This window comes from Carcharhinus amblyrhynchos, chromosome 8 (genome assembly GCF_965287045.1).
Source record: "Carcharhinus amblyrhynchos chromosome 8, sCarAmb.v2.hapA, whole genome shotgun sequence".
NCBI lineage: Eukaryota > Metazoa > Chordata > Chondrichthyes > Carcharhiniformes > Carcharhinidae > Carcharhinus > Carcharhinus amblyrhynchos.
The window spans coordinates 29,735,835-29,747,843 of NC_137331.1; the positions used below are offsets into that span (position 1 = coordinate 29,735,835).

Here is a 12,009-nt window from a genome sequence, read left to right on the forward strand (position 1 = left end):
GAGGCAGGGTTAGAACACAGGAGATTATTGCTCTAGGGCTAAACAGATGCAATTTCATCCCCATCCTAAAGTTGTGCATTCACCTTCATTTTAATGTAATAGTTCGTTGTGATACCATCAATATTCAGACAACAATGACCCAAAGACCCACTACAGACTGGAATGGAGATTCTACCATGCCAGTTGGAATGGAGACCAAATCCTGTGTAGTTGGCACCAATCTGATCTACACCAGACCCCCAAGGCAAACTAGCCCCCCAAGAGGTTGCTATGGCAACACACACTTATGCGCATGTTAGAGCCTGGCATGCTATGGATGGAAGTGGCTTCAATTTCTTTCCAGCACTTGATTCTCAGCTGCCATTGCTGTGTGTTAGAAGGATCTATAAGTTGATACACAACCCGTTTGATTGCATTCTGTTTGCACCTTCCTTGACCACCAAGTCCTGGGGTGGGACTCGAACCCAGAGTGCCTGACTCAGAGGCAGGGAAGATACCCACTGCGCCACATAACCACCAGGGATGCAATTAGACAAATTATGGTAGCTGATTCCAACGCAAGGCAGAAAAATTGTAATTGGGAGAAGTTGGCATAAAAGTACGACAAAGGATTTAACGGAGGAATGCGATTTAGACAGCAAATGTCGGCAGATGGATAATAAATTGCTAACTAAATGAGCAAATTATAGTTGAATATCCTTTTGTCCCTACATCCAAAAATGGAACACATCCGAAAACCAATCACTTTTTGAACAGACCCTCATGTGAACCAACACGAGCATCACTGATCTTTAACACAGGAAGTAAGTGATCTTAGCCCACATGAACTTCCCTGCCTGGGTCTGATCTTACTGTGGGAGGTCTATGTGGGAAGGTTTGTCTGCACTGTTTACAGCCAGACATCTTAATCACACCTAGAGATTTTTCTGGTTACTTAGTGCTTTTGTGCTTTTATTCCGTGGTGAGTGGGTCAAAAAGACTCAGATACCCAAATGGGTAACAGTGCGGAAAGGTGAGGGAAACATCATTTGTTAACAATTGCTAAAAAATTGGAGGTGATGCAGAAACTTGACCATTGTGTGTTGGTGAGGCAACCGAGCAAGGAATTTGGAATGGTTAAGTAAACTTATATTACATAAGTGTTAATGTGTAAAGAGTAGGGTGTGTAAGAGTTGGCAAATGGAGAAACAATATTTGTAGGAGTTGGTGTTGTATAGAACATACACTTATACACCTCAGTCAGGTCGTCCCAAAGATTATGAGGGGCATGGACAGAGTGGATAAGGAGTATCTGTTCCCCTTAGTTGAAGGGTCAGTAACAAAGAGACAAAGGGTCAAGATGAGGGACAGGAAGTTTACGAGGGAATATGAGGAAGAACATTTTTACCCAGAGGGTGGTGACGGTCTGGAATGCGCTGCCTGGGATCCTCACATCCTTTAAAGAGAGGATGAGCACTTTGGCCAAGTGCTGGTAAATGGGATTGGGTGGGAGGTCAGGTATTTCTTGCATGTTGGTGCAGACTTGATGGGCCGAAGGCCCTCTTCTGCACTGAATGATTCTATAGCTAGGCTAGGTTTAGGCTATTATAATGTAACTGCGTATAAGCCTAGTAAATAGACAATAAATCTGAAAACTGAAAATATCTGAACACCAAAATGCAATTGGCCCCAAGGGTTTTGGAGAAAGGATACTTGATCTGTTATTTACTGAGTGTCATACTCTGTAAATACAATGGAATGAACAAATATTTCAGTTAATTAGAGTCATAGAGGTTTACAGCATGGAAACAGGCCCTTCGGCCCAACTTGTCCATGCCACCCTTTTTTTTAAAACCCCTAAGCTAGTCCCAATTGCCTGCATTTGGCCCATATCCCTCTATACCCATCGTACCCATTTAACTATCTAAATGCTTTTTAAAAGACAACATTGTACCCACCTCTACTACTACTTCTGGTAGCTTGTTCCAAATACTCACCTCCCTTTCTGTGAAAAAATTGTCCCTCTGGACACTTTTGTATCTTTCCTGTCTGACCTTAAACCTATGCCCTCTAGTTTTAGACTCCACTACCTTTGGGAAAAGATATTGACTATCGAGTTGATCTATGCCCTCATTATTTTAAAGACCTCTATAAGATGGAAGTAGCTGTAGGCCAAACCTAATTATTGTGCAATTGCATGGGGTCTGGTGTAGTATAATCTTCACTGACTACTCTCAGCTGGATTTATAATTCAAAGTTGCCTTTAGGGACTTTAAAGTATCTGTGAGCCGATATATATCCTGCTTGATCGAGCTCTTCCTCCCAGTTAATGAACATAATTAATGTCCTTTCCTGAAAACCTCAACAGCCCATTTGTGGCGTCGGAAGCCAGAGTCAGAATCATTTCACTTCTAACCACACATTTCCACAAATGGATACAGGCCAACAGTTCATCTGTTCAAAATAGAACCAGACAAGATTATGTCTGACCCATGGGAACTTGCTCCCACTGTGACCTGAGTATGCATTAAGGAATGGATAAAGTTGCAAAAAAAAAATCAGCTGCTTTTGAAAAGCCGAAAGAGAGAACCTTTCACAATGACTTCATTCAAAGGAACTTACATTTGGAAACATTTACAACACTGGCTAAAAAGACAAGAGGGATCATTCCATCAGTGCAGAATGTGATCTGATTTCTTTAATTAACTCTGATCAGTATTGCTAACAACTGATTATGAACTAATTAAATGTGTTTCTAATCACTGGGGGGGATTTTCCTGTTGCGCTCGCCCCTAAACTGGATAAGCCCATCCAAGGTCAGTGGACTCCTGCTGGTCCACTCCCCTTCCACTACGATTCCTATGGCGGGCAGGAGAGGAAAATTCCCCAGCTGGGCCCTATTTTGATTCCAAGTGCTGGACAGACTTGAAACTGGGAATGTTTCAGATCCAACTGTTAGACTCGGTCTCAGGTGCCCACACACGCGCTCTGCCTGAAAACATAGCAGCGATTCTCAATCCCGCTGCAGAAGCCTGAAATCCTGCAGCTCCGACTGGCGCCTCCAACTGCGCATGTGCAGAAAAAAGTGATAGAATCCGGCTCCCCTGCCACTTCGATCCCAGGCCGGATAATGCCTACCCCTGGCTCCCACAGACATTGCCCCAGCTCCCCCAACATTACTGACTCCCTTATCCCTCTATTCCCCCTGCCACCAGACCGATCCTGAGCTCCTCCCCTCTTCCCCCTCACTGATCTCAGGCAGAGTGACAGCGGACCCCCCCCTTTGTCCCTCACTGATCTCAGGCAGAGTGACAGCGGACCCCCCCCCTTCCCCCTCACTGATCTCAGGCAGAGTGACAGCGGACCACCTCCCCCCTTGTCCCTCACTGATCTCAGGCAGAGTGACAGCGGACCCCCCCCCTTTGTCCCTCACTGATCTCAGGCAGAGTGACAGCGGACCCCCCCCCTTCCCCCTCACTGATCTCAGGCAGAGTGACAGCGGACCACCTCCCCCCTTGTCCCTCACTGATCTCAGGCAGAGTGACAGCGGACCCCCCCCCTTTGTCCCTCACTGATCTCAGGCAGAGTGGCAGCGGACCCCCCCCCTTTGTCCCTCACTGATCTCAGGCAGAGTGACAGCGGACCCCCCCCCCTTGTCCCTCACTGATCTCAGGCAGAGTGGCAGCGGACCCCCCCCCCATTCCCTCACTGATCTCAGGCAGAGTGGCAGCGGCCCCCCCCCCCCTTCCCCCTCACTGATCTCAGGCAGAGTGGCAGCGGCCCCCTCCCCCCATTCCCTCACTGATCTCAGGCAGAGTGGCAGCGGACCCCCCCCCTTGTCCCTCACTGATCTCAGGCAGAGTGACAGCGGATCCCCCCCCTTTGTCCCTCACTGATCTCAGGCAGAGTGACAGCGGATCCCCCCCCCTTGTCCCTCACTGATCTCAGGCAGAGTGACAGCGGATCCCCCCCCTTGTCCCTCACTGATCTCAGGCAGAGTGACAGCGGACCCCCCCCCTTGTCCCTCACTGATCTCAGGCAGAGTGACAGCGGACCCCCCCCTTGTCCCTCACTGATCACAGGCAGAGTGACAGCGGACCCCCCCCCCTTGTCCCTCACTGATCTCAGGCAGAGTGACAGCGGACCCCCCCCCTTGTCCCTCACTGATCACAGGCAGAGTGACAGCGGACCCCCCCCCCTTGTCCCTCACTGATCTCAGGCAGAGTGACAGCGGACCCCCCCCCTTGTCCCTCACTGATCTCAGGCAGAGTGGCAGCGGACCCCCCCCCTTGTCCCTCACTGATCTCAGGCAGAGTGGCAGCGGACCCCCCCCCCTTGTCCCTCACTGATCTCAGGCAGAGTGACAGCGGACCTCCCCCCCTTGTCCCTCACTGATCTCAGGCAGAGTGACAGCGGACCCCCCCCCCCTTGTCCCTCACTGATCTCAGGCAGAGTGACAGCGGACCCCCCCCCCTTGTCCCTCACTGATCTCAGGCAGAGTGACAGCGGACCCCCCCCCCCGCCTTGTCCCTCACTGATCTCAGGCAGAGAGCCGTTGGACACTCTGCACTCACCCCTTCACTAACTGGAGTGCCCAAATCAGACTTTTGTGGAGCATGTCTGCTTCACGCTGATTCTGGATGGGCAAACACGGTTGTAAAATGGGAAGTGCTGGTAAGGTTTGGCATGTAGCCCATTAATTTAAATGCATGCAATTGCATTTAAATGGCTGTTGTGCTGTTTTGGGCGCGGGTTCAATTGCGGCCATTTTGGGGCCTTGGTAAAGGGGGAACCAGTGCAGAGGTGGGCGCGGATCATACTACTGGCCTCATGCCAGACTTTACCAAGTTTGTGCATCTGAAAATGGGCACAATCTGATGGTAGATTCGAGTCCGCTGTCTCTAAAGCTTTAACAGTGAATTTCTTCTTTTGAACAGATGACCATATATTTCAGCTAAGGTGCCACATGTACCAGGCAAGAGGTCTTCTAGCTGCTGACAATAGTGGTCTTTCGGATCCCTTTGCCAAAGTGACATTTGTTTCACATTGTCAGACCACTAAGGTAAAAATAATACGTTAATGTGACCATAGCGACAACCATTGGGGTCATAGATTAAGTTCTCTGATGATCATAACATGTAGATCATCCAATCCCCTCAGTTTGCCAAGAAATGGTGGGTGAGATTTTCCAGCCTCCCAGCCATTGAGGTTAGGGGTTTACAGCATGGAAACAGGCCCTTTGGCCCAACTTGTCCATGCTACCCTTTTTTTTTAAAACCCCTAAGCTAGTCCCAATTGCCTGTGTTTGGCCCATATCCCTCTATACCCATCTTACCCATGTAATTGTCTAAATGTTTTTTAAAAAGACAAAATTGTACCCGCCTCTGCTACTACCCCTGGCAGCTTGTTGCAGATACACACCATCCTCTGTTTGAAAAAATTGCTCCCCTGGACATTTTTGTATCTCTCCCCTCTCCCCTTAAACCTATGTCCTCTAGTTTTAGACTCCCCTACTTTTGGGAAAAGATAGTGACTATCTAGCTGATCTATGCCCTTCATTATTTTGTAGATCTCTATAAGGTCACCTCTCAACCTTCTATGCTCCAGAGAAAAAAGTCCCAGCCTATCCAGCCTCTTCTTTTAATTCAAACCATCAAGTCCCTGTAGCATCCTAGTAAATCTCTTCTGCACTCTTTCTAGTTTAATAATATCCTTTCTGTAATAGGGTTACCAGAACTGTATTCCAAGTGTGACCTTACCATTATCTTGTGCAACTTCAACAACATGTCCCAACTCCTGTGTTCAACGTTCTGACCAATGAAACCAAGCATGCTGATTGCCTTCTTCATTATTCTGTCCACCTGTACTCACTTTCAAGGAGCTATGAACATGTACCCCTAGATCTCTTTATTCTATAACTCTCCCCAACGTCCTACCATTAACTGAATAAGTCCTGCCCTGGTTCAGTCTGCTAAAATGCATCACCTCGCATTTATCTAAATTAAACTCCATCTGCCATTTGTCAGCCCACTGATCAAGATCTCGTTGCAATCCTAGGTAACTTTCTTCACTGTCCACTATGCCACCAATCTTGGTGTCATCTGCAAACTTACTAACCATGCCTCCTATATTGTCATCCAAATCATTAATATAAATAACAAACATATTAGTATGGGAGGTGGTGCATTGTTTGTTAGCAGCAGGATTCTCCGGTTCTAATGCTGTCAGTGGAAATCCATGTTGACATCACCCATGCCAGCAGGAAACCTGCAGACGGGGTTGCGCTGCGGCGGGACTGGAGAATCCCATCGAAATGAACAGCTGGAGAATTCTGTTACGGTTAAGTTATGGTTAGGAATTCTGATTGGTTATGTGCATTGACATGAACCGGCGCTGAAGTGTGGCGACTAGGGGAGTTTCGCAGTAACTCAGCAACTTCATTGCAGTATTAATGTAAGCCTTATTTGTGACTAATGAATAAACTTTACTTTAATTCCAGCCCTTATTTTTAAGTAACATTTTTCTCCTGCATTTGGTGTTACAGGCCTGTCCATTTGTCCATACAAAAATGTGAATAGCAGGCATTAGTTTGTTTTATGATAAAGATTAGTGATAACGCAGCACAGGTATAAAATAGCATATTTAAATTATTGGCTGGGATATGACCTTGGGAAGGCTGATCACTGTCCTTTATGCGAATGCACAATTTTCTTTTGATATTAATGAATTATTTTTGACAAGATATTTCTTTCATCATATTATTTGTGCTTTGGAACTGCACAGTTAGTCAACATTGCAGTGTTCCTTTCCCAGGACTTGTTTCTTAGTGACTTGAAACTGAATCTGTCAAAGCCCTGCTTGGATGGAATATGTATATCATTGGCTTTTCTTACCTGCTTGCGATTCTTACTTGCACTAAATTTCATTCGTCATTGTTTTGTCCATGTACAGATGTTGTTCAATTTATTCTGTAGTTTTTGGATGCTTTTTGCTGTTCCATTGTTCTTCCTACTTCAACATCCTTTCCAAATTTAGCTATTTTACATGGATTTTCTGAAACCAGGTCTCCAGCACAAATTAGGAATAGTTGTGATCCCAGACAGTGCTGGGGCAATTGGTCAGTATTCTCCTCCTCTTCCCATCCCACTCCAACATAACTCCTTTAACAAGTGCTTCTTATTCCCAATGCTTTCTGACCATTCCTAGCATTAATCCTGAATATTCTCAGTTTTGAGTTTAACAAATAGCCTTTGCCTGACACTTTATTAAAAGATTTTGAGAGGTTATGGGGTTTTGGGTCATAGGGTTATCATGCCCACTTCCTCAAATTTCACAGAACCACAGAATCCCTATATTGCTGAAGAGGCCATTTGGCCCATCAGGTCTGCACTGACTCTCTGACAGAGCATGTTACCCTCTCTCCAAATGCAGGATCCATCTCCTCTAGAGATCCCTAGCTTTGTAGATGTTAGTCTTCTGCCAATTCAATTTATTCCACGTGACGCCAAAAAGTGGTTGAAGGCACTGGATACTGCAAAGGCAGGACAATCCAACAACAGTCCTGAAGATTTGTGCTCCAGAACTAGTTGTATCCTTAAACAAATTGTTCCAAGGCAGCTACGACACTGGTATCTACCTGATAATGTTGAAAATTGCCCAGGTATGGCCTGTCCTCAAAAAGCAGAACAAATTCAATTACTGCCCCTTTGGCCTACAGCAAGGGATGGGAGAAGCCTATTGCCATTGTGGAATTTGAACCCATGTCCGCAGAACATTAGCCTGGGCCTCTGATTTATTAGTCTTGATGTGGAGATGCCGGCCTTGGACTGGGGTGTGCACAGTAAGAAGTCTCAACCCCAGGTTTATTTGGTATCACGAACTTTCGGAGCACTGCTCCATCATTAGGTGAATTTATTAGTCTGCTTAAGCACTATACCACCTTTTAGTTTATATTGTCCCTCCTCATTCATCCTACCAAATAAACCACTTTATGCATCATTGAATTTCATCTGCCACGTCTGCCTAGCTCACAAATCTGCCCTTGTCCTGCAGGCTGGACAGGTTTTGCACTCTTTTGACTGGGCTGAGGCAAGGAGGAAAATTGGTCAAATTACATTGTTTTTAAAAATAGAAAATGTCTAGTTCAGGCATTTACATGTTGTGTAAATTGTGGTAATATTTATTTAAAGAATGAGAATTGTACTAAAGTCAAAATAATTTCACAAGAAGTGATAGTGAAAAGCCTAGTCATGTTGTTTCCTTTCTCCTTTTGATTCTTGACAGATTATCATGCAGACTTTGTCCCCAACATGGAACCAAATGCTTCAGTTTGATAATATTCACCTACATGGCGAAGCAATGGAAATATGTGAGGCTCCTCCACTTGTGGTTATTGAAGTTTATGATGAAGATGCTGTTGTGAGTATAAAATATTAATCTGTCTGTATGATGGGAAAGACAGCTATTACCGTGGCTGGAATTCCCTTCTTAACACCTAATGGTGTTCTTACAATATATGTGCCGGAATTTTATCATCTCACTTTCCACGGGAATCATAGCGGGCAAAGCGTGGACTATAGAAAATGAGGTCCACTGAGCTCGAGTGGGACTTTACAATTTCAGGATGAGTGAGGCTGTAAAATCCTGCCCAAGGACTCCAGTTTTTCAAAAAGGCAGCACATTATCACCTTCTCAAGAGCTGTTAGAAACATAGAAACTAGAAGCAGGTGTAGTTCATTTGGCCCTGCGAGCCTGCTCCACCTTCATTCTGACCATGGCAGATCATCAGTTTCAATATCCTGATCCTGCCTTCCCTCCATATCCTTTGATCCCTTTAGCCCCAAGAGCTATATCTAATTTCTTCTTGAAATCACGCAATATTCTGGCCTCAACTACTTTCTGTGGCAGTGAATCCCACACATTCACCACTCTCTGGGTGAAGATAATTCTCCTCATTTCGGGCCTAAATGGTTTACTTCTTATCCTCAAACTATAGAACATAGAACATAGAACATTACAGCGCAGAACAGGCCCTTCGGCCCACGATGTTGCGCCGACCAATTAAAAAGCAATGACCCTCTAACCTAAACCAATCCCTTTCCATCCATAAACCTATCCACGGATCTCTTAAACGCCCCCAAACTAGGCGCATTTACAACTGCAGCAGGCAGGGCATTCCAATCCCTCACCACCCTCTGGGTAAAGAACCTACCCCTGACATCCGTCCTATAACTACCACCCCTTAATTTAAAGCTATGCCCCCTCATGCTAGCTTTCTCCATCCGAGGAAAAAGGCTATCACTGTCCACCCTATCTAAACCTCTAATCATCTTATATGTTTCAATAAGGTCCCCTCTTAGCCGCCTTCTTTCTAACGAAAACAACCTCAAATCCCTCAGTCTCTCCTCATAGGACCTCCCCTCCATACCAGGCAACATCCTGGTAAACCTCCTCTGCACCCTCTCCAATGCCTCCACATCCTTCCTGTAATGTGGGGACCAGAACTGTACACAATACTCCAAGTGCGGCCGCACCAGAGTTTTGACAGTTGCAACATGACGCTGCGGCTCCTAAATTCAATCCCCCTACCAATAAACGCCAAGACGCCGTATGCCTTCCTAACAACCTTATCTACTTGATTCCCAACTTTCAGGGATCTATGCACACATACACCGAGATCCCTCTGTTCATCCACACGATTCAGAGTCCTACCGTTAGCCCTATACTCTACACATCTGTTATTCCTGCCAAAGTGAATTACCTCACACTTTTCCACATTAAACTCCATCCGCCACCTCTCGGCCCAGCTCTGCAACTTGTCCAAGTCTCTCTGTAAACTATGACACCCCTCTTCACTATCTTTGGTGACATCAGCAAATTTACTAATCCACCCAACTATACCCTCATCCAGATCATTTATAAAAATTACAAACAGCAGTGGCCCCAACTATGATCCCTACTTCTGGACTCTGTCACCATCAGGAACACCCTTTCTGAATCTACCCTGTTCACACTGGCAGGATCTTCTGGTCCTGCCGAAGGCTCATCCCTGCCATGGGTTTCCCAGCTATATGGGGTGGATTCAATGGGAAATCCCATTGACAGCGGCAGGGCCAGAAGATCCCATTGCCGACGAACAGCGGGCCACCTCCCGCTGCTTGAAACACGCCATGTAGACCCATAGGCTGGGATTTTCTGGTCTGTCCATGGCCATTGCAGGTGGGATGGAAAATTCAGAGAGGCAACAAAACATGCATTAATGACAGGACTGGAAAATCCTGTCTCTACGATCATTAAAGAAAATGAACAGAAGGAGGCCATTCGGCCTATTGGGATAATGCTGGCATTCTGTGGAACCATCCAATCAGTTGCTACCCCACTCCATCCCTGTAAGTTAATTTCTCTCAAACACCTATCCAATTTCTCTTTAAAATCTTTCATCGTTTCTTCTCATGGGCAGTGAGATCCAAGTCACTGCGTAAAAAAAGTTCTTTCTTGCGTCACCCCAGCATCTCCTGCTCTAGACCTTAAATCTGTGGCCTCCAGACCTTTAACCATCAGCTAATGGGAATGGCCTAGGTTTATTTCCGTTGTCTTAACATTTCCAAATCAGGTACAGCTCTATTAAATCTTCCTTCAATCTCCTTTATTCCAAGAAAACTAACTCCAGCTTCTCCAGTTTCACCTTGTAGCTTAAACCCCTCATCCCTGGAACCATTCTGGTAAGTCTCCTCTGCACCCTCTCAATATCCCTTGGCATTGGTTGTTGAAGTGGTGAATCTTGGGTGTCATAGAATGGAAGAGTCAATGAATTCCTCCAGTAGGGAGGCCATTTGACCCATCGAGTCTGTACTGACCACAATTCCACCTAGGCCCTTTCCTGTAACCCTGCACATTTACCTGCTAATCCCCTGATACTAGGACCAATTTAGCATGGCCAATCAACCTAACCCACACATCTCTGGACTATGAGAAGAAACTGGAGCACCCAAAGGAAACACACCAGACACAGGGAGAATGTGTAAACTCCACACAGACAGTGACCTGGAATTGAACCCGGGTCCCTGGCACTATGAGGCAGCAGTGCTAACTGCTGTGCCATTGTGCTGCCCTACCACTGTGCCACCGTGCCACCCTGGATGGTTGTGAGTAATCTCCACATGATCCAAATCATGAGGACACCTATCTACTGCATTGCAGGCTAGGGTTTACAATCTTGATTTATTACTGACTCCGATTTGTGAAATCTGATGCGTTACAGCAATCGAGCAAACATTGCTGTTTCTCTACAACTAACACGTTTATTTGATTCGGCTGCAAGTACCTAAATGTTGGTTTGGTTTTATCATGCACTCACCTGAGAAACTGAAACAGGGAATATCTCCCACGCCTGGAGTTCAGATTGTGATTTTGAATTGTGACTTGTTCTTTTGCGACAATAAAAGTTGGTTTTTCCATTACTGTGGTTTCACTTTCATCCTGTTCAACTAACACAGCTGAAAATTGTGTTTTACCAAGATGTCTCTCAGTGATGCCTCTTCTCTCATGCTTTGGTTTCAGGGTAAAGCAGAATACATTGGCAGCACTGTCGCTCAGCCAGTTGTGAGACTGGCTGGGCAGGAGTATGTCCCTCCTGAGCTTCAATATCACCCAATGTATTGTGGCGGCATACCTGCGGGTGAGCTCCTTGTAGCCTTTGAACTTCTGCAGGTAAGGATATATCGGGGTCAGGCTTCACATTATCTTGTTGAACTCCTTAAACATAAATTATTTCAGTGATGATAGTGACGATAGGAGTCTTCATCGCTGACAGGTAATAACATAGGAATTAGGAGCAGAAGTAGGCAAATTCAGCCCTTTGAGCCTGCTCCACCATTCAATAAGTTCATGGCTGATCGCTCCCTGGTCTCAAATCCACCTCCCCACCTGTTCCCCAAATTCCCTTTAATCCGTTTTATATTAGAAATATATCTATCTCCTTGAAACCATTCAATGATTCAGTCTCCGCTGCACTGTGGGGTAGTGAGTTCC

At 45.9% G+C, this 12,009-nt stretch overlaps 1 protein-coding gene across 1 annotated transcript in view; it reads left to right on the forward strand.

Annotated features, from left to right (window-relative positions):
- Positions 1-12,009, forward strand: part of fer1l6 (fer-1 like family member 6) — a 150,846-nt gene that overhangs the window by 71,104 nt on the left and 67,733 nt on the right. Inside the window, exons 20-22 of the mRNA XM_080194811.1 lie at positions 4,917-5,041; positions 8,263-8,397; positions 11,539-11,688. Of these exons, the coding sequence (XP_080050937.1) occupies positions 4,917-5,041; positions 8,263-8,397; positions 11,539-11,688 (410 nt within the window). The remainder of the gene's footprint in view (positions 1-4,916; positions 5,042-8,262; positions 8,398-11,538; positions 11,689-12,009) is intronic.